We start from the raw sequence: 23683 nt of genomic DNA, 5'->3' as shown, positions 1-23683 counted from the left end.
TAAATTTTATTGCAATCTCTATATGATATTGTTTATCGCCCAGCCCTAGTTTGAATGCCAATCTAGTTAAGGATACTCAGATATTTAGAAAACAAGCAAAAAAAAAGATTAAGAAAAAATTCTGATTAAAAAAAAACAAAAAAAAACACAGTTACCGTGTATTTCCTGTTGCTGGTCAGCTGATCCCCCTCTCTCAGCCAGGTGACCACCGGCTTGGGGTTTCCAGAGGCAGTGCAGGTCAGAGTAATGCTGCCACCCTCCCTCGCCTCCACGTACTGCGGTGGCGTGTCCGTGAACGTAGGGGGCGCTGGGAGAGAAACAAAGAAAGGACAAGTTGAGTTTAGATTCTTTTTATATTTAATATAATATCACAACCTCAGGACCCCATAGTAAATGTGTAATGCTCTCTGTTGAGATCTGCAGCCACAGAGAACATACAGTTACAATACTCAGGTTGTTATGCATCTGCTAAGGTGTTCTTAATTATGGATAATGCGTAGCTATTCAGCTGTGTTGATGGTGGTGGAGCTGGTGTGGAGTTAGAGTTAGTACTGGCTGTGGATAAAGTCCTTGTTGTTGGTGATTTTAATATCCATGTAGATAATGATAAAGACTGGGATTGGCATTTATAGACATTCTAAACTCTACTGGAGTTAAACAAAACATGTCAGGACCCACTCATTGTCGTAATCATACTTTAGATCTAATATTGTCATATGGAATCGATATTGATGCTGTTGAAATTCTGCAGCAGAGTGACGACATCTCAGATCATTATATAGTCTCGTGTATACTACATTTAGCCAAGGCTGCAAAACCGCCACCCTGCCATAAATATGGTAGAACCATCACTTCTACCACTAAAGATTGCTTTATAAGTAATCTTCCTGATCAGTTACCAGACAGCTTAGACCTCGATGTTGCAAAAGAAACTATTGACTATGTCTTTTCCAGCAGAAAAGACTCAGTCGCTGAAAGAAGATTAAGGAAACTAATCCAATGCCGTGGTACAACAAGCACACTCAGGCCCTTAAGGGAGCTGCCAGAAAAATGGAGCGCAGCTGGAAGAAAACAAAACTAGAAGTCTTTCGCATTTCGTGGAGAGAGAGAATGATTGAGTACAGAAAGGCCTTAAAAACTGCTAGATCTGCTTATTTCTCAAATCTTTTATTTTCTTCTAAACAACCCTAGGTAGTTGATAGAGCTTCAACTTCTGATGTTTCCAAACAGCACAGAAGTAATGACTTTATGAACTTCTTTACTTGCAAGATTGACAATATTAGAGAGAAAATTATAACCATGCAATAGTCTACTACAGTATTACGTCAGACAGTGCACAGTAGTGTCCCTAAGGGAAAAATTCCATTCATTGGTTGCTTTAGGACAGGAAGAATTGTCTAAACTTGTTAAATCATCAAAATCAACAACATGTATGTTAGACCCTATACCGACTAAGCTATTGAAAGAGATGCTTCCAGAGGTCATAGATCCTCTTCTTAATATTGTTAATTCATCTTTATCACTAGGATACGTACCAAAAACTTTTAAGCAGGCTATTATTAAACCTCTTATTAAAAAACCACAACTTGATCCTAGAGAATTAGTCAATTACAGGCCGATCTCGAATCTACCTTTTCTGTCAAAAATACTAGAAAAGGCAGTATCATCGCAACTACATTCCTTCTTGGAAAGAAATGGTATCTGTGAGAATTTCTAGTCAGGATTTAGACCGTAACATAGTACTGAGACTGCTCTCATTAGAGTTACAAATGATTTGCTCTTATCATCAGATCGTGGTTGTATCTCTCTATTACTGTTAATAGATCTCAGTGCTGCTTTTGACAGTATCAACCACAATATTCTTATGAATAGACTTGAAAATTATGTTGCCATTAGTGGAATTGCATTGGCATGGTTCAAATCATACTTATCTGAACGTTATCAGTTTGTAGTAGAAAAGAAGAAGAGATGAAGAGATGTCATATCGATCACAAGTTCAATATGGAGTACTGCAAGGCTCAGTACTAGGACCGTTGCTTTTCACTCTGTACATGCTACCCTTGATAGTAGTGTCCATCGAATGTGCACTTCAGTATCTTACTGGAAGTAGTAGGTCATTCTGAGACTTTTCGCCTACTGTTTTTCGAATACTATGTATTCGGACATACTTCTCTGTTGGCTTACTGTTTTTCACATGCTATAGGTAAGTATTCGATTTCGGATGCAGCATCTATCTTTTTGTGAGCGGGGGGTTTAACTAATTATGGAACAAATTATTAACATCCAATCACAGAACATCTCACTGAGCTCATATCGGAGTGTTGAAAATTGGGCTGCAAAATTGATCTCACAATACAAAAAATAACATTGAAATCACGCTTAAACGCGATTCTTAGTGCGATTATGAAATCCCAAAAGCCGAGATTATTTTTTTATGTGCAGCTTGTCAATGAAGTATGGCTCCAAACGCTAATCCATCTGAAAGCACTGTGAGTTTGAGTCGCTTATAATGCACATTTGAAAAAGCAACATGTGTCAGACATCTTTAGAGACATGAGAAGCATTTATTAACATCTTGTCCAACAAAAGACAACATTTAATAAAATGTTTTTACTCCAAACTCACTTCATAACGACAGTTGAGCATCCTTCTGTGAGATGATGTGGCTTCTTACACAGAATAAGGCAGTTGTGTGTTTATTAGTCATGTTTAATCAATCAAAGCATTTCAATCTTCTATTCAGCTACAGTGATAGTACAATGCCCATAGGGATATCCTGGAATGACGTGTGTTATCTGCTTCTATGGCAAGGCATATTCGGAGTTTCTGCGCAAAAGCGCCCTCTGGCTTTCAGATGGAGAAGCATACACTCCTGATCACAGAGATGTACAGCTCTGCCAAGCTGCGCATAAAATAATCGCAGCCGTTGCCAAATCGGGTGTGATAAAATTTGTGATTTATCGCGATATATCTTGCAGCTCTAGTTGAAAACATGATGGAGAAGATCGTTTTAAATGTAACGGGATTCCCAGCATATTTATATCGGCCTCCTCTTGTTCTGATTGAATAGATCATTTGAATGTGTTTCTTCCAAACTTTGTTAATAATAAAAAAAATCCAGAGCATGAGTAGGTTTGGCATGTAAAAATACAAATACGTGCAAAATGTCATAGTTAACTATGTCTGACGTGAAAACTAGGGCTAGTCATATTCCCATGAAATGATAAATAACAAATAACACAAAATTTCTGTTATGTTTCATTCATTTAGTTTTTAGTAAATACAAATGTGACCTTGTTGATTGTAGCCATGGCAATGTCTGCCCCAAGACCACGACACAAGCACTGCCTTGACTGCACAAAACGCTTCCACTTCAAGAAAAAGCAGCAGCTGCGTGCCGACTCCACCGCTTGCCACGTCCCGTGTGAAAGGGCCTTAAGTGATTGCTAGGTGGTTGTTTATTCACCCAAGTCTCTATTATGTGATTCAGGGCCCTTTTTCAGTGAACGTCTATGGGGCTGTTTCATTGTTTTGCCACCAATCATAACACATAATCACACTATCTATCAAGTGGTAATACAGGTATAAACAATCTCTAGGAATATGTATGTGCACTTTCAGCAGTGAAATCCCAACTTCCTCTGCATGTGGGTCACTGTTAGCCTATAGCAGTTTTGCTTTCAACAGCGCAAACACCTGGTGAAAAATAAACAAAGCAAGCAATTAATGCCTCTGAACATCTGTCCATCTGTGCCTACCATGAGCTTTTTCATCCACGCTACAATCTGTTGCAGGCTAAACACAAGGGAGAAGAATTTATAGCCCAAAACATCTTGCTCATCAAATCTCTAAAAATATATATGTATTCCCTAGGGATGTATCACAATGGTTGACTACTTCAGCACCATACTAGTTCATTATTGACACTGACTAGTTTTTCTAGATTTTTTCTTGCATCTCTTTTTAGTTTTGATATTTTTAGCAGCAGTGCTAATTAATGTGCTGACAGCATATCAAGCAGTTTTCACAGTAAAACTTCTCAGAAACATTGCGTTTTAATTTAAAGGGCCTCCTCAGCTATAGTCTTTGACTGTATCTTATAATGTTTTTGAGTTGTAAATAGCATTCTGTTCCATTCCAACACACTAAATGTTTCTGAACTTGTCTGATGTGAATGCATCCTAAAAAAATGTGTTAACTAGTCGTTTAGGCGACCCACCAAGTCAATTCTGACACTATGTCTTTTTTAAATATCCCTGATATTGACCAAAAGATTCCTTCTTCCTTGTTACCATTTCCATCTCTGTTTCTCTCTTAGGAATACTCTTTGATACACACTTGAAGGTACTTTAAGGGACAAACAAACTCCATCACACACCTGCCCTACTTTCTGGACTTGTCTCACTATGTGTTTTTGGGAAATCTTGGGCTCACACTGCGAATGACAAACAGAAGACATATTTCAGAAGGCACTCATCTGAAGGTCTTTCCACACAAACAGATGGTCTGGACAGAGCTCACTGACTAGACACCCAACACCTCAAATTTTCTCTTTCTCTCACTCCAGACTTTAACTTCTGCCAAACAAACAAGCATAGCTTTCAAATGCTGATTGAGGTCTAATTAATAATACCTAAAATTATTCGAGAAGACAGATTTCATATACTGAGCTATACTAATTTGCCTTTGTAAAAGAACCCTGCCAAAAATCTTCAATGAACCTGTCAAACTCTGAAATGCAACAAGAAAACCATTGACATTGATGTAAATATTCAGCAGTGAGGTTATCCAAAGAAGAAAACTGATCATGTTTACCAAATTGCTAATTAAGCATATGGTTTTTTGCTGTGTTCATACCAAAGTTATCCATCGATCCCAATGACATCCACTGTATGGACTTAAAAACTGATACAGTCTTATGTGATCCTAGTCATCCTGGTTAAAACAACATGATGAGTAAATGATGACAGAACTTTCATTCGGGTGACTTATTCCTTGCTTAAGGGGACAGAGATGATATCTGATCCATTGTGGGTTCAAATCTGCAACCTTTAGGTTGCCAGCTCAGATCTTTAACCGCTAGGCTTCACCATTGTGGTTTAGACTGGCACTTATTATCAGAAGCTAATGATCTGTGCCCGCTATGGGGTTGGGCAGGATGCTCTGAGAGAGACAAGTGTGACGGCCGCACTGATGAAGAGAGGCTGTGTGATGACCTGAGTGTCTTCACAGTGCCACTACTGTTCTTTAAGCGGGTACATCTGCCCGGCTGACACCTGCTGGGTACACGCGGGCAGCCGGCCACCCTCTCACCCGTCCTGGCAGGAAGAACAGCCACTGTCCACACAGGATCCATACACAAGTGGATGCTAATATCGCCGGCAACAGGAAACCAGTGCTGTCAGGCTTTTCTGCCCTTGTGAGGCCAGACAGCACCTGCTCCAACAAAGACGCTTTTGGACAAGATGGGCAGTCTGAATACCAATGAACACCAGTGTTTATTACAAAACTTTTAAGATAAGCTTATGCAGTGAATGAGCATGAGCAAGTGTTCATATCTGTGATGCAACTAGTTACTGCAGATTGGACAGTAAGTAGTGGTCATTAGAGGTCAACCGATTGATGGGTTTTGCCGATTAATCGGCACCGATAACCGATTGCTGGAACAAACAGTTGTCGGCAAAAGTCCATACCGATAATTTTTCCAGGTTGCGTCCATTGCTGGAGCGGCGGAGAAGGGTGTGTTGTCATTATACAATATGAAAGCGGCCTCTAGAGGCAAAATAAAAACTTTCACTGACGGCTCGTGGAGTTTGTTTTGACACGCGAAGCTGCACACTGCACAGAGCGGGATCCTTCAGATACGGATTTAAAACATAGATAACTAGACAGTATGTATACAGAACACTACAGTACATGTTTTCATATCATTATAAAGTAATTAATTTGTTGACTAGATGCTGCATTAGTAGAGAACAGAAGTATGTTTGCTGTTGAGGCTGAAAGGACACGATTAGTACCTCTAGTGGTTAAAACAAACACGCAAAAAAAAAACACACGCAACTCAAGTTAAGTCAAGTTACAATCTATTTGCATTAGTTTATATCCAGCTGGACACTTTTATGTATTTGTTATGCAGAGTGAGCAAGTGATGTAAGAAAGCAAACTGATATGTTCATGCAGCCGACAGAAACATGTAAGAAACAAATAAGAAACGCATTCCGATTTTTATAATTCTTTTTTTTTTTCATCACTGTAATACATATTTTGTTATTTTCATTAGATATTCATCAAACAAATAAAATGTGAGAGTATATAACATACATGCGTGTCTAATTTCAATTGCCTTTGTGTAGATATTTACAGTAAATATGGCCATCTTTAAACATGACTGTTTGGATTTATATGAAATGGTAACACTTTACAATAAGAGTTCATTTGTAACATTAATGCAGTATGCAGTTAATAAAAGTATTGTTCATTGTTAATTTCAACATTTACTAAAACATTTTTACATTTTAAAGATGTATCTCTTAACATAGTTAATGCACTATGAACTAACGTGAATGATATATATATATATATATATATATATATATATATATATATATATATATATATACGTACACACAGTATCTCACAGAAGTGAGTAAACCCCTCACGTTTTTGTAAATATTTTATTATATCTTTTCATGTGACAACACTTAAGAAATGACACTTTGCTACAATGTAAAGTAGTGAGTGTACAGCTTGTATAACATTGTAAATTTGCTGTCCCCTCAAAATAACTCAACACACAGCCATTAATGTCTAAACCGCTGGCCACACAAGTGAGTACACCCCTAAGTGAAAATGTCCAAATTGGGCCCAAAGTGTCAATATTTAGTGTGGCCACCATTATTTTCCAGCACTGCCTTAACCCTCTTGGGCATGGAGTTCACCAGAGCTTCACAGGTTGCCACTGGAGTCCTCTTCCACTCCTCCATGACAACATCACGGAGCTGGTGGACGTTAGAGACCTTGTGCTTCTCCACCTTCCGTTAGAGGATGCCCCACAGACGCTCAGTAGGGTTTAGATCTGAAGACACGCTTGGCCAGTCCATCACCTTTACCCTCAGCTTCTTTAGCAAGGCAGTGGTCATCTTGGAGGTGTGTTTGGGGTCGTTATCATGTCTCCGAAGTGAGGGGATCATGCTCTGCTCATTCATGATTGCACTGAACCATGAAAAAATTTACTTTTTAAATATTATATACACACAGTCATGCCCAAAATTATTCATACCCTTGGTAAATATGACCAAAGAAGGCTGTGAAAATAAATCTGCATTGTTAATACTTTTTTTTTTTTTTAAATAAAAGATCAAAAGACAAAAATCCAACCTTTCATTGGAGAATAATAATTTTAAATGGGGGGGAAAATCTCATTATGAGAGAAATGTTTTTCTCTAATACACATTGCTCACAATTAATCATACCCTTTTATTCAATACTTTTTGCAACCTCCTTTTCCCAAGATAACAGCTTTGAGTCTTCTTTTATAATGCCTGATGAGTTTGGAGAACACCTGACAAGAGATCAGAGACCATTCCTTCATTCCTTCAGAATCTCTCCAGATCCTTCAGATTCCCAGCTCCATATTGGTGCTGCTTCTCTTCAGTTCACTCCACTCATTTTCTTTAGGGTTCAGGTCAGGGGACTGGGACGGCCATGGCAGAAGCTTGGTTTTGTGTTCATTGACCCATTTTTGTGTTGGTTTTGATGTTTGTTTTGGATCATTGTCCTGATGGAAGATCCAACCACAGCCCATTACATGACTTCTAACAGGGACAGTCAGGTTTTGATTTTTTTATCTGTTGGTATTTGGTAGAATCTATTATTCCATGTATCTGATCAAGATGTCCAGGACCTCCAGCAGAAAAATAAGCGCACAACATTAAAGATCCAGCAGTATATTTCATTGTACAAATGGGGTACTTTTTACCCCTGTGTGCACCAAACCTATCTTAAGTGTTTGCTGCTAAAAAAGCAAATCTGTTTGCTTCATCTGACCATAAAACTTTTGAAAAGTAACTGACACTACTGGAACTTCAAACGGGATGGGTTATATAGTGAGATGAAGCAAAAAAAAAAAATTGCTTTTTTAGCAGCAAATTTTTATCTTATATCTTGGGAAAAGGAGGTTGCAAAGAGTATTGAGTAAAAGGGTATGATTAATTGTGAGCAATGTGTATTAGAGAAAAACATTTCTCTCATAATGAGATTTTAGCCCCATTTAAAATGATTATTCTCCAATGAAAGGTTGGATTTTTGTAGATTTTTTAAATAAAAGATTAAAAGTATTAACGATGCAGATTTATTTTCACAGCCTTCTTTGGTCATATTTACTAAGGGTATGAATAATTTTGAGCACAACTGTGTATATATATATATATATATATATATATATATATATATATATATATATATATATATATATATATATATATATATATATATATATATATATATATATATATATATATATATATTTTTTTTTTTTTTTTTTTTTTTTTTTTTTTTTTAAGTAATTTTTTTCATGGTTCAGTACCATGTTTCCATTCAGTATCAATTTTAAAAACTATCCGTTGATTAATCGGTTATCGGCCAGTGCAGTCCAACCTAGTTAAATGCAATATCGGTCGACCTCTATTGGTCATATTATGCTGTCCTTTTCAACAATAATGTGCATAGTGATGGTCAGTGACTGACGCAAAAACAAAAACTAGGCCGCACAAAACAAAACTACATTTGTTTGCAAGTTTACAAGATTTAACAAGCTATCATTATCGTTCAGTCTGCAAAAATTCAGGCCAGCACCATTTTGGTGGAAAAGGCTTACCAAACCACAAGAGCAATTATTATTAATATTGTGATTATTAAACTGATTTTAGAGTTATTTACTTTTTACGCCCCACTGAAAAACTTTGAAGTACCCACATAATAAATGCACATAAAGCATTTCATCTCAAACTGACCAAGTCAGCTAGTGGACTATTCCTGAGAGGGTCATCTTTAAAGGCATGACAATGCATGCTTATTAAAAGTCATAAAATAGTTACATCTCATAAGAACCTTATGCCAAAATCTACTGGGAGGAGCAATATCTGCCTCTATCTTTTTCATTTCAGTCAAAGACTCTGCCATGGCTGCAGGTCAATCACACATCCGCAATCAAAGCAATGTAGTGAATTTCAAGCAGGCATTATGTCCTTTAGATTCAAAGCTGCACTGCTTGCAAATCCAACCATGAGCCATTTAGCCAAAAGGCTATTATGCGCGTCTTATTGTAAAATGCCCTGACGACATATAAAAACCACACACCATCTACACGCCGCAATCACTGATATCGACATTTCGGAAAGCACCTAAGGGCCAGGAGTGTGTGTGTGTGCGTGTGAGAGGACGTGACTGAGTGAACCGGCGAACTGACCATGAATGCAAACGAGGGAGGGCATGAATGGCCGCTGCGGCAGTAGAGAGGAAATAGGAAGCCATGAAATAAACCCTCACAGATGTTTGCACTAGCGCCGCCCGCCACAGCTGCACAGGTGACATTTCTCCGGCCGAAAAAAGATGAGGCAGACACTGAACTCATTCACCCTGGGCCAAAAACACACACATACACAAACACGCACCCCGCATGCAATAATACACCCTTCACTTGCGCCTCTCACTCGCTCGCTCTCCCACCGCAGCTCTGAAATGGAGAAACAGCTACTGTGCATTTTCCAAATAAGTCACAGTGATTTCTGCAAGCGAACGGCTGTGGACTTTTAACATGGACGTAAGGTGCAGCAGACGGTTACCCTTGCTGGTGACATTGTTTGAAGTTTGGAATATGCATGAGTCTCACCTCACAAGCATATGTTAAATATACAAATAGCCTGCGCTTACAGAGAGCTGACAGCACTAATTATACTGTTCCTGTGGATGACACCTCAATGTCTGACAGCAGACAAATAAATATCAGGTGCTGCTTCATTTCACAATGAATAATCAACAGAGATACAAATAAGCAAATTATATCACTGCAGCAAACATGTACTCATAGCCAGAGTATTCATAGTACTCATATGCAATAGTGAAAACAGCTAGCACTGATCTACTACTAACTTAGATTATTTTTCATTGTACATGGGTCAATGACGTGACAGGTCATTTTTTTGTCCAAAGGCCTTAATAATAATAAAAAACAAAGATATGACATCCAGAGTATGGAAGGTAGTAAAACTAGATCTCTTTTATTGAATCAAAAAGGTTTTAATTATATTTTTGCTACATATAAAGATATTTTAAAGATTTTGAAGCGTCAAAAGGTCATTCGGTTTAACCGTCCAAAGGCAAATACAGTAATTTCATTTGTGATAAAAAAAAATCTTAAAATGTAATAAATGTTTTTTTTTATTATTATTATTATTCTGGCATGATTTTATAACATCATATATTAACATAGTGCAAAATGGTATTAAAATTATGTGTAGAAGTCGTTGCTTTGTTATGAGAAAGAATGTCCAGAAAAATGAATTTCATTGATAGGAGTAACCAATATAAAGGGACCATTTTGGTCATTTAAGTCATGCGGTCAATATCATGTGACAGGATGTGACATCATTCAGACACCTGCAAAGGATCATATGGTCATGAAGCAAAGTAACTTACTCTCTTTTAACTATTTGAAAAATTCATGTTTTCACTTGCTCATATGCAGGTCCCGAAACAAAAGTGACATTCGGTAAAACCGAAATTTTGGTTAAACCGAATTACTTTTTTGGTGACAAATTTTGTCCATCTTGTAAAAAATGACAAAAGCAGTGTTAATTGATTATAAAAAACTATATAATCTCATTGTTAACACTTAATAAAACTTCAAAATGAATTATATCTCCATTATGTTTTTTTTTTTGTTTTTTTTACACTTTTAAAATAAAACATCAAAAAACAATACTTAAAGGTGCCCTAGAACACTTTTTCACAAGATGTAATATAAGTCTATAAGTCTTTTCAGCTCAAAATACCACATAGATATTTTTTATTCAGTTTTTTAACTGCCTATTTTTGGGCATAATTAGAAATGCGCCGTTTCTGTGTGTGTCCTCTTTAAATGCTCGCGCTCCCCTCCCCCCAAGCTCGCGACTCTATAATACATTGCATAAACAAAGTTCACACAGCTAATATAACCCTCAAAATGGATCTTTACAAAGTGTTTGTCATGCAACCTATGTGAGTATGGTATTTATTTGGATGTTTACATTTGATTCTGAATGAGTTTGATAGTAGCCTATATGTGGCTAACAGGCTAAAGCTAACGTTACACACTGTTGGAGAGATTTATAAAGAATGAAGTTGTGTTTATGAATTATACAGACTGCAAGTGTTTAATAATGAAAATAACGACATGACTCTGCTCTCCGTGAATACAGTAAGAAACGATGGTAACTTTAACCACATTTAACAGTACATTAGCAACATGCTAACGAAACATTTAGAAAGACAATTTACAAATATCACTAAAAATATCATGTAATCATGGATCATGTCAGTTATTATTGCCCCATCTGCCATTTTTTCGCTATTGTCCTTGCTTGCTTACCTGCATAAAGTCTGTGTGCTGCCCCAGACGTTAATACTGGCTGTCTAATGCCTTGAACATGGGCTGGCATATGCAAATATTGGGAGCGTAAATATTAATGATCCCGACTGTTGCGTCACAGTCTGTGTTATGTTGAGATTCGCCTGTTCTTCGGAGGTCTTTTGCACAAATCAAATTTACATAAGAAGGAGGAAACAATGGTGTTTGAGACTCACTGTATGTAATTTCCATGTACAGAACTCTTGTTATTCAACTATGACGAGGTAAATTCAATTTTCAATTCTAGGGCACCTTTAACTAAACAAAACAAAAGTGCCAAACTCTAACATAAGTTAAAAAGCATCATAATTGACGATCCTCAACTGGATGGAACTGAAATAAATACTTTGATTGTTGCGATCCTATCAGACTTATGATAGCAACCTGATTCGTAACAAAGCACTGTTCGCCAGAGGAGAACTGGCCCCCCGACTAAGCCTGGTTTCTCCCAAGGTTTTTTTTTTTTCTCCATTTTAACACCTATTTGCCACTTGTTTGCCACCTGATGTCACCTGATGGAGTTTGGGTTCCTTGCCGCTGTCGCCTTTGGCTTGCTTAGTTGGGGACACTTGACATTTGATATTCAATAGTATTCTTGACATTTATTCAACAGTGCTTCTGATCTGCCTGCATTGACACTATTATTTAAGAGCTGCTGTGCAGCCAAATTATGTACCAGTTATCAATGTAAAGCTGCTTTGACACAAACTACATTGTAAAAAGCGCTATATAAATAAAGGTGACTTGACTTGATTATTATTGCATTCTGCTAGGAAATCATGAGATCATTTGCTATTATTATTATTATTTATTTTTATTGACAGCATTATACATCTAATAAAAAAAGATGTCCCATTGTACATGGAAACATATATAAAATCTCAGTAGCATCAAAATGTTTGAAAACCCCTGCATTAAACAAACTTTCAAGTAACTAAAATAACTTTTTTCTCTTGCTTGAGTAGTTTCAGATATGTAATTGTGCATTTCTTCCTTATGTACCAATATGAGTTGAACACTCAATCCCTCCTGTGCAATTTCAATCAGAAGACCACATCATTGACTGAACACTTTCATCTTGCTGCTGTCCACTGAATGCTCACATATCTCACTTGGGGATGTAATTCAATAAAAACACTATAAAGGTCTAACAAAGTTGCTTATTGCCAACATATTAATACGGCAAACGCTAACGATTTCTCACTAACATGAGAAGAGACAGTGCACTGTCACTGCCACTGCAGCTCATACATGTAAAATTATGTACAGTGAGAATCAGTATGCAGTGCAGCCGAATACAAAAGGCTCCAGTATTGGAATTAATCTGCCATGTCAGCACTTGATTTAAGCCTACAGCGGCGTTGTGATACTATTAATATGCGACCGAGGGCCTTTTGGATATTGACCCCCAGGCAATGATTACTGAGCTGTGAATCATGATAGTTTACATATTGTCTTAATGGATCGTATTAAATTCATCATCTAATAAAATGCAAACACTCACCGTGGAGAAGATAATATATTTCCAGTGGTGCTGAACCATGCCCATAAATAATAAATCAGGCAAAATGCGATGTTCAAACAGAATGAGAGAGAGGAACATGACATGACCAAAGGCTTGAGCTACCCCAAATTTGCCTCTGTAGTTTGGCACCATGGAAGACATCTCCATTAGTGTAATGGAAATTATGGTGGTGCCTGGTGAAATATTACTCTGTTTATTAGACATAAGGGTAATGCACATTTCAGAGAAGGCCCGATGGGTTTCTTTTTAATGCTAGCCCATACCCTAAGGCTCATAATATTGAGTGTAAGCTTCCCTTTATTATTTTAAACACCCTTATGAAATCGCTTGACTGGCACAGTTTTGTCCTGTGCTCCTAATGAAATGGAAGTTTTGGAGGGACATATTGATTGATAGTCCCTTTCACAGTCATGAACTACAATTTGCTATTTTGCTAGTCTGGAATTGGATGCAGGACACTTATATTCTGGAGAGGATTTGATTGGACAAAAATCTGTGTAGTGCATGATGAGTCATCAATATTTCTGATCCTTTTTCCTGGACGAGAACACCATCATGTAGGAGTAAACAAGCATATGGATGACCATAGAGATTACAGACATGGATTAAATTAAATGGGACAAAACTCTAATTTTGATTTCATGGCGTCTGTAATACTTTGACAGACACAGTAACATACTAACTAAAAACAAATCATGACCCATTATTTTCCAATGTACGACAAGAACAAAAAGTCATCTCTAACGAAGATGGCAATAACGTTTTCTGATGGAAACAATGGCAACAGACCTAGACCAAAAATCACAAGGGAGTACATTGCTCATTTCTCCAGCTTGAGCATAAAAGCTGTTTTTTGTTGGGTCTACCACACATATTACTCACAGCAGCAGGCATTCATGAGTGGTAAGAGACAGTCACATCCTCCTCCACTCCTCACAGCTCTGATTTACTGCTGATATTAGAAATGAATATGAAATCAAGCCACGATTAGTCCTACTCCACCCCCAAAAGCAGACATCCATTATATGCGAAGGGGAAGGGATGAGAAGAGAGAAGAGAGAGAGAGAGAAACAAGAAAAAAATATATGTCGGCTCCGTCCTGCAGTGTATCTAGAGTCTGTGTATGGAGAAACTGAGTACACACATTCACATATGTAGATATAAGCAAAGCCTTATACACAGAAGAACAAACTACTAAATGAATATTCATCCATCCAAATCCATCCATCTGTCTAGATAGATAGATAGATACAGATTAATTATATCGCATGTTACCGATCTTACTGATATAGATATTCTACAGCAAAGTGATGTCACTGATCACTAACTTGTAACTTGCGTACTGCTTATATTTGCCATGTCGCTCCACATTATCAAGAAAGAACAATTATCTCAACCACTAAAGACACAAATAACACTGCCTAATCTGTCTCAGCTGCTCAGTGTACCCAAACACACAAATTAACTTGATGAAATGACTAGTAATATTACTCACGCCACTCTCAAGAGCAAAACTCGTAACCTAGAGAGCAAATAGAAACAAACAAATTTAGAAATCTTTAGAATCGCGTGGTAAATCCCGCTATAAAAAGGCTCTAAAATCCACCAGGGCTGAGCATCTCTGCAAACTCATAAAAAATAACCAAAACATTACTTTTATTTAGTACAGTGGCTAGAACAAATAAACAGACATCAACCTGAACTGAATATTCCAACACAGTTTAGTAGTAATGAATTTATGAATTTCTCTAAAGAGGAAATCAAAAGCATCAGAAACACAATTGTAAATGTACAACCTTTGGCAGCATTTTATGATTCAGCCTCAATTTTCACCCCTCAAGAACAACAGTGCTTTACAACTATAGGACAAGAAGAGCTAAATAAACTTATCATTGCATCTAAACCAACAACATGTTTATTAGATCCAATACCCACTTAATTACTGAAAGAGTTGTTACCTGTAGCAGAAGAGCCTCTTCTCAATATTATTAAAGGTGCCCTAGAACCTCTTTTTAAAAGATGTAATATAAGTCTAAGGTGTCCCCTGAATGTGTCTGTGAAGTTTCAGCTCAAAATACCCCATAGATTTTTTTTAATTCATTTTTTAACTGCCTATTTTGGGGCATCATTAACTATGCACCGATATATAGGTTGCGGCCCCTTTAAATCTCCCGCTCCCCCTCCCCCGGAGCTCGTGCTTGCCTTGAACAGCATAAACACTGTTTACACAGCTAATATAACCCTCAAAATGGATCTTTACAAGATGTTCGTCATGCATGCTGCTTGCATACATCGGATCATGTAAGTATAGTATTTATTTGGATGCATTACATTTGATTCTGAATGAGGATATGCTCCGTGGCTAAAGCTAACATTACACACTGTTGGAGAGATTTATAAAGAATGAAGTTGTGTTTATGAATTATACAGACTGCAAGTGTTTAAAAATGAAAATAGCGACGGCTCTGGGTCTCCACGAATACGGTAATAAACGATGGTAACTTTACCCACATTTAACAGTACATTAGCAACATGCTAACGAAACATTTAGAAAGACAATTCACAAATATCAGTAAAAATATCATGTTATCATGGATCATGTCAGTTATTATTGCTCCATCTGCCATTTTTCGCTATTGTCCTTGCTTGCTTACCTTGTCTGATGATTCAGCTGTGCACATCCAGACATTCTGCCCTTGTCTAATGGCTTGATCATGGGCTGGCATATGCAAATATTGGGGGCGTACACCCCGACTGTTACATAACAGTCGGTGTTATGTTGAGATTCGCCTGTTCTTCGGAGGTCTTTTAAACAAATGAGATTTATATAAGGAGGAGGAAACAATGGAGTTTGAAACTCAGTGTATGTCATTTCCATGTACTGAACTCTTGTTATTCAACTATGCCAATATAAATTCAATATTTAATTCTAGGGCACCTTTAACTTGTCTCTATCTCTGGGTCATGTCCCAAGACCCTTCAAGCTGGTCGTTATTAACACTGTGTCTACGCATCGCAACAGCTAGAAACTGTCTACACTGGATACAACAAAACGACCATTGAAAATACATTTGTCCTTCTTTTGAGAAGTATCGCGAGTGCTTGGAGTACATGATAGAATATGTGCTTGGACGAGGCATCAGTTTATTGTCGGGGATTTGTTGCATCCAATGTAGACAACAGCACTGATTATAATGGGGTCTATTGCTCTATTGTCTTTCTTCTGTTGTCCAGTTTGAAAGCCTGAAATGAAGGTGACCTAAACACCTGTGAAAAGATGCCAACCCCTACGAGGACTTTAGATGACGCAACACTGAATCAACATAAACAACTGCCAAATTTTCTGTAATAACTTGTAATAATTGCTTTAATGAGCTCAGTTTCATCTCTGATAACAAATTACTCTAAATTGTAATGTATAAACAAGCATTTTCTGGATGGATGGATGGATGGATGGATGGATGGATGGATGGATGGAGTCTCACCGTTGACTGTGAGGTGAACCCAGCTGCCGTTGTGGAAGGTGTCATATTGTTGTTCCAGCATGAGGACCCTGCACTCATACCAGCCCTGGTCTTCTGAGCGCACCTGGTCAATCTGCAGAGACGCTTTGCCATGCAGACTGGTTCTACCTGAAAGAGCACAGGAACAGAGGAGCGCAGAGTGAGACTTTTTTCTTTTATTTTGCAAACAAAACAGGGTTTAATTACAGTTATTACAGTCTGTACACAAATTCATTTTCACCTCAGTCAGCTTTAAAACTCATAAAAATGACAGCAGGCTTCAATTCACAGCGTCAGAAGCCAATGTCAGAAGCAGAGGACCAGGTGTGTGCATGTATTGATGGATTGTTATGATATTGATATATCTGCATCTTTGCAGTTCTTTGTCATAAATGCAGTTTTCACAATGTGATGCGGAAGCAATGCAAGATGATTTCAAGTTTCTGCTGCGTTCACTCATCACACCACAGTTGTTTTCCACCAGTGAAAATGGTGTGCTTATACCCATTCATGTGCTGTTTTTTTTGGAATGGTTTAATATTGGGCAGATTAAACATACTGCCAATCTAGACAATTGAGTTTTTAATGAATATAGTTTTTATTCATTTTAATTAACTACATGAAAATGAGAAATGTTGTTTTGGCAACTAGCTGAAATAAAATATTTTATTGCATTTCAGTTGACATTTATTTTATATAAAGCAGCAATTTTGTTTAATGGTTTTAGTTTTAATTTCAGTTAATAACCCTGACACATTGTGAATAATACCTAAAGACTTTCAATTAAAAAAAGGAAACAAGTGCAAAGCAGCATCAACAAAAAGCCTTATTTATTTAAAGCATGAGGAGAATTTCATTGTAAACTGTTCATAAAACCATTCTTGCATAAACTATTGTATTCAGTTTTAAGTTCAGTGGTTTTATGAACATTTTACACTGATTTCAGGGTCTGCCTTGTTTAAAACGACTCTTACTCTGCGGTCACCGCATACTGCACCCACTGCTGAAACAGGAAATTTATGTTTTAATTAGCTGTCTGTGTAATATTGTTTGATGGAGATTATTATTAGTTGTTATCTCCATGAAATAAAGCCCCGTATTGCCATTGTGATTACAGTTAATCACTCCAGCATGTAAAAAGAAAAAACGCTGAAATGAATATAAAAAAATAGTAACTCTATGAATGTTATAAGCTATATAACTTAAAGTCACATCATACAACAACTTTATGCAGTATTTCCAAGGTTTCACCTTGCTATTCACAAAATGATTAAATAATAAGCAGCAAGCCGCCAGCACGTGGAGCAACGTATAACATTACTAGCAAAGCAATATTCGCTTGATTTCAGCCCTCCTACACTATCAAATGAAAAGTGTACTGTACTTTAAATAGAAAAGAACGAAGTATCACAGCTCACATCTGAGTGTTACACTTTCTCTAGTAAGAGGCTTAGCAACACTGACAATACAAATAGAAACGGAAAGTGAAAAACATTCAGGAAGTCAAGCATCTCTCTGACTGAACTAAGCCATTCCAGATCTGTCCAATAGGAAGACACAATCTCTCATTTGCCTATTTGAGGACTTTAGCTAGGATTTAATGTTTTTCAATTCAAGTTCAGGGTACTGTTCACTGGGCCGATATCTCCTGAGTGTCTCAGACTCACATGTTTACGTTCCGACTGGCCTTCATACTTCATACTGCTGTGTACTGAGCAGTAGATATCATAGCCATGGGATCACAGCTGCACCTGAGAGAGGAAACAGCAGGTTTCCAGAGCAGAAAATCAATACAGCATGGGGCAGAGGAGGCTGCGGTCTTTCAGTAAAAAATAAGGCCTTCAAAATCACAGCTATTTTCGTGTAGAGTAATAAAGTACTGATGGGATCAGGCATGGGCATCAAAGTCAGGGAGAATCTTCACACTGAACGCAACAGCAAATAAAAGGCCTACCTTTGCTAAAAGGACTGCATTACTATCTTTCCCACTATCTTTTACCATAGGTTTAAATGCAGTGTTCTATGCAAGTCTATTTAAACTTCATGTGTTCTCTACTGATCAGATAACTATTTGATATCTATACTATCAATATTAGAATTATCCCGGTTTTTGCAGACTCCCCTACTAAAGCCAGTCATGTTGCAGAAAGTTTTGCCACTCAGTTCCGGTGGGAAAGTGACGTCAATGCATACCCTCTATATAGGAGCTACATATATGAGTTCACCTCAAGAGATCCCATTTTATAAATTGCACTCTATGCTCAGAGCGCACAGGGGTGTTCATTAAGCAAACTTGTTAGGCGCTTAATTACCAAAATCTTCCTGCAGGCCTCTTGCCAGAAATGAGTGCACTGCGTTTTAGGGGGCCGTAAACAGGCCCGTCCTGACTGAATACAATCTGCCTCTAGCTAAGAATCACTTTAGGAGAGCCTGTGTAAATCACATCTAAACTGCTGCAATGATTGCTGCATAGATTGTCTGTCTGCAAGACAATGAGGACTCTAATACGGTAAATTGGTTGAGGAATCAGACCCGGAGCTCTGGCAGTAGCCAACAGGGAGAGAGTTTGGGAATTTCTGCAGCAGAAAATTGCATTGTGAGTTACAGTAATAGCCTTTTGGAGTTCAGTGGTAATTGTGTGCGGGTCCAGCCAAACTGTGAGACTAAAGCCTTGTGGCGTAGAGGAACAATACAAAATGAGCTGTCATGGCGACTCTATAGTACCCACAGGAGATGATATACAGTGGAACTGAACATTAGATCTCATATCTAATTTAAAATGCAATGAGGCCACAACCAAATAGTGGAATGATAGTTAATTCACTTCCCCTTTCCTCTCCCTTACTAAAATCAATTATTTATTTTATGGGTGGGAAGGATTTATGAGAAATTGTAATATAGAGATGTGAATTATAAGTTAATTCTTTCCCAGCCTGACCTCTCATTCAGAGAGGGATATGGGTTCAGCTCCAAACCCTAATCAAACACATCTCAACCAGCTAATAGGCCAAATGTCACATGATCAAACAGGAAAACAGGACTCTCATCCGCTTGTCTGAGAAAGTGCTAATGACTGTACGAATTGAAGACGATATCTATGGACTTATAAGGTAATTAGCTAACTTCGCTGGTTATTTTTATTGTTGGCATTTATTATTTAAATATCATATGTATTTATTCAAATATAAAATATTTAAATATTAATATTTCAATATTACAAATTTAAATTTTAACCAATATTTGTGTTTGCTATGTATTTTAAATGATAAATATTCATTCATTTTTGAAGCGTTAAAAAGCCAAATTACAAATGTTTGCATTTAAAAAAAATCTAATAGTATATTAAGTATATTATTTTTTTATTTAAAATGTAAAATTAATTTACAACTTTAAATATTACATTTATTTATTAAATATTATACTAAATATTATTTAAATATATTAAAATATATACAACTTATATATTTTAAATATGCAAAGATTAACCCAATAACTACCACAACCATTATTTGTTTATTATGTATTTTCTTTTTATAAATACATTTTCATTCATTTTTTAAGTTTTTATTTCAAATTGTATATACATTTTTAGTAACAGAATTTATTGTAATACACATATTTTTAAAACATAGTAAAATACATCAAATCTATATATTTTAAAGGTGCAGTATGTAATATTGACAGCTAGCAGTACTGCAGTCCGAATTCAAAATATTGGAGAGTTGGCCCCGCCCCCTCCTCCTCAGACAAAATGCTCATGCGGGTTGCCAGATTGAGGACACACAACAGGAACGAGCACAAATGACAATGGAAGGTGATGAGCCTTCAAATTGATCTGTTCATTTATCCATGTTATAATATGGCTCTGGTCATAGAGCTTTTTAGATGGATATCGAGGCTTTTTATGTCGGGTGGAATCTGCGATCTCCTAACCAGTATTGGGTAAATTGGCAGTGGCATTGGCAACAAAAACAGACATTCCGACACGGAACGCACATTTAAAAGTAGAATAACTGGCTGTAGCATTGTTTTTCGGAGAAACAATTATGTGAACTTATCTGCAAATATATTATGGTATTGTAAGTTTTAGTCCAAAAAAAATTGCATACAGCACCTTTAAATATGCAAAGTTTAAAGTCCCCCTGAAATCAAAATTTAAGTTTTTTAGCTTTTATTATGAATATGTTAGCCTTAAAGGAACACTCCACTTTTTTTGAAAATAGGCTCATTTTCCAACTCCCTAGAGTTGAGTTTTTTTGAGTTTACAGTTGAGTTTTACCATTTTCGAATCCATTCAGCCGATCTCCGGGTCTGTCGGTACCACATTTAGCATAGCTTAGCATAGTTCATTGAATCTGATTAGACCATTAGCATCTTGCTCAAAAATGACCAAAGAGTTTTGATATTTTTCCTATTTAACACTTGACTCTTCTGTAATTACATCATGTACTAAGACCGATGGAAAATTAAAAGTTGCAATTTTCTAAGCCGATATGGCTAGGAACTATACTCTCATTCTGGAGTAATAATCAAGGAACTTTGATGCCGTACCATGGGTGCAGCAGGCGCAATGATATTACGCAGCGTCTCTCACAAATGTCTCCATGGTTGCAAGGCACGCTTCCTGTGCAAACAGAGGGTCACAGCCGCTGCGTAATATCATTTTACCATAAAAAAAACGGTAAAACTCAACTGTTTAACTCTAGGGGAGTTGGAAAATGAGCCTATTTTCAAAAAAGTGGAGTGTTCCTTTAAGGTTATAAATAAGCTGCTGTGTTCCAAAACAATGACAAAATTTGCATTTAGGAGACATAAGCATTCAAAACTTACAGTCTCTCACTTCCGCTAAAATGGATCACGGATTTCATGACATCACATCACACTTCAGTTTCTCGTCAAATCTTCAGTCCAATCAAATGCTCTCTAGAATCTGAAGCCCCGCCTCCTCCTACACTCTTACAGATGCTTGGCTCAAGTCATTTATTCATGCATTTACTACTTTCTATATGGTGAATGGCACATAGTGCACTATTTAGGGAATAGGGAACGATTCAGACAGTGTAAATATGCTTTCCATTGACGCGAATGAAGTCCGTTTTCGCGGCAGAGATTAGAAGGAAACAGAGGTTTTACAGAGTCTAACGGCTCTGGTGAGCTGTAACATAAACAAAACACTATTGGCTATTTAAAAAAAGGGGCGGGGCTGTTCGATATATCGCCCTGTCTTCCTGTTTCAGTTAAAATTACTTCAACACATTTAATAATGCTGCGCATTCCAACACTCTTCAGTGGACCTTTAACATAATGACTACTTAAAAGGTCCCGTTTTTCGTGTTTTTTTGAAGCTTTGATTGTGTTTATAGTGTGCAATATAACATGTGTTCATGTTTCGCGTGTAAAAAAACACAGTATTTTTCACATAATTTACTTATCTGTATACCGCTGTTTCCACTGTCATAAAAACGGGCTGATGACTTCCTTGTTCTATGAAGTCCCTCCTTCAGAAATACGTAACGAGTTCTGATTGTGCCAGCGGTTCCTGTGTTGTGATTCGACAGCAGCTTAGCGCTCCTTGCCCGGAAAGGTCACGCCTCTTACCATAACGTGGAGATGCACGCGCTCAGTGTTATTGTAAACATGTCTTTAATTTTACCCTATCAATTTGAGCCGGAATCAGACCCAGTGATTGGACTGCGGGATGAAAATAACAGCGTTTCGACGACATGGCGACAAACACACTCTACAAACGCAACTCTTGTGTATTCCTGTGGGCGGAGGTTAGTCAAAAAACTGTTTTAGTGACGTCATTAAAGAAGGAAGTAGAGGGATGTAGTCCAAACTGGCCGTTCGATGTAGGCGACTTCTGTTAAATAAAATATCTCGCTTGGCATTGAACTTTGAGCTTTAAAATTTTACAGATTTTATTTATACTCTAACAACAACATTACACACTAACTAAAGTTTGAAACATGGGATCACGAAGAACGAGACCTTTAACTTAATATTTGCGTTTGCTATGTATTTTAATGATAATTACGGAGTATTATATTGTAAGCTTAGCAACATCTTAGCAAGCTGAGTCTCCTACGGGCTAGTGTGAGGAGCGTTTTGCGTTGCTGTCCATAAACAGCGTTCCAGATCTTTTAAACTTATGAGATACTAGTGCAGTTAGAACACTCCCTTAGAAGGTAGCTGCCTATGTAGGCTGTAGACAGCGCAGCAGGTTTTAAAACAGAACTCTCTTAATTTAGAAAGCAACAGAAGTTTCCGATTGACAGCAGTTAAGTGATCAAATAATCTCAAACAATCACAGAGATGGATGTGTCTCACGCATGCCCAGTGTCATGGAAAGTGTGTGCTTTGAGAAGTGCTGACAATAGTTGATTTTTCACCCAGACGGCCAGCAGCACACCTGCGGTAATTAAGGTTCAGTAATGCACCTTGAAAAAGAATGAGTGCCATGCTAGCAGGCAGCTATTACTAAAGCTTTTCACAATCCGTGTCAAAGGCAAAAGGCTCGCTTTCACGTTAAGTAGTAAACAGAAAAACTGTGCTTTCACTCAGCCTCACACAAAATCAGCACATTAGATCAAATTCAACAATTTTGACTTCAAAAGGAACTTTGAATGGTTTGTTTTCAGTCAACAGCTTTTTTTAAAGCTGTCATGAGCAGGTAAATTTAATCAAACCAAACGTAAATCTCGGGGCTGAGTCCCAATTCACATTCTATTCCTTCTGCAAATGCCACCTTGAATTTTTATCCTGGTTCAGGCTGGTTTATGCTGGTTCATGGTGTTTTGATGCTGGTACACTTTAATGTACTATTAAATTGGAATTACTGCTGAAAATCTGTGATTCAAATTTTAATTTCAACCTGGAAAGTTATTGTGAAATTAAAAACAAAATCGTGATGCCGATAATATAATTTGTACTGAACAAAAAAAATAAAGTAGAAAATTACATATTTTCTATGCAAATTTTTTTTTT

The 23683-nt window shown here is 37.2% G+C and overlaps 1 protein-coding gene across 9 annotated transcripts in view; it reads right to left on the bottom strand.

Moving 5' to 3' along the window:
- The window catches only part of igsf9ba (immunoglobulin superfamily, member 9Ba), an 83044-nt gene that overhangs the window by 34600 nt on the left and 24761 nt on the right, over positions 1–23683 (bottom strand). For all 9 annotated transcript variants that reach the window (XR_007180415.1, XR_007180416.1, XM_048160990.1 and 6 more), the window contains exons 3-4: positions 16679–16825; positions 156–307 (exon numbers count right to left, since the gene is read on the bottom strand). Coding sequence is in view for 7 of the 9 variants with exons in the window: in XM_048160990.1 (XP_048016947.1) it covers positions 156–307; positions 16679–16825 (299 nt within the window). In the remaining 2 variants the exon portion in view is untranslated. The remainder of the gene's footprint in view (positions 1–155; positions 308–16678; positions 16826–23683) is intronic.

Source organism: Megalobrama amblycephala, linkage group LG16, assembly GCF_018812025.1.
Source record: "Megalobrama amblycephala isolate DHTTF-2021 linkage group LG16, ASM1881202v1, whole genome shotgun sequence".
Taxonomy (NCBI): Eukaryota; Metazoa; Chordata; class Actinopteri; order Cypriniformes; family Xenocyprididae; genus Megalobrama; species Megalobrama amblycephala.
The sequence above is the reverse complement of the archived record's forward strand: the minus strand, read 5'-3'. Positions and strand labels throughout refer to the sequence as shown.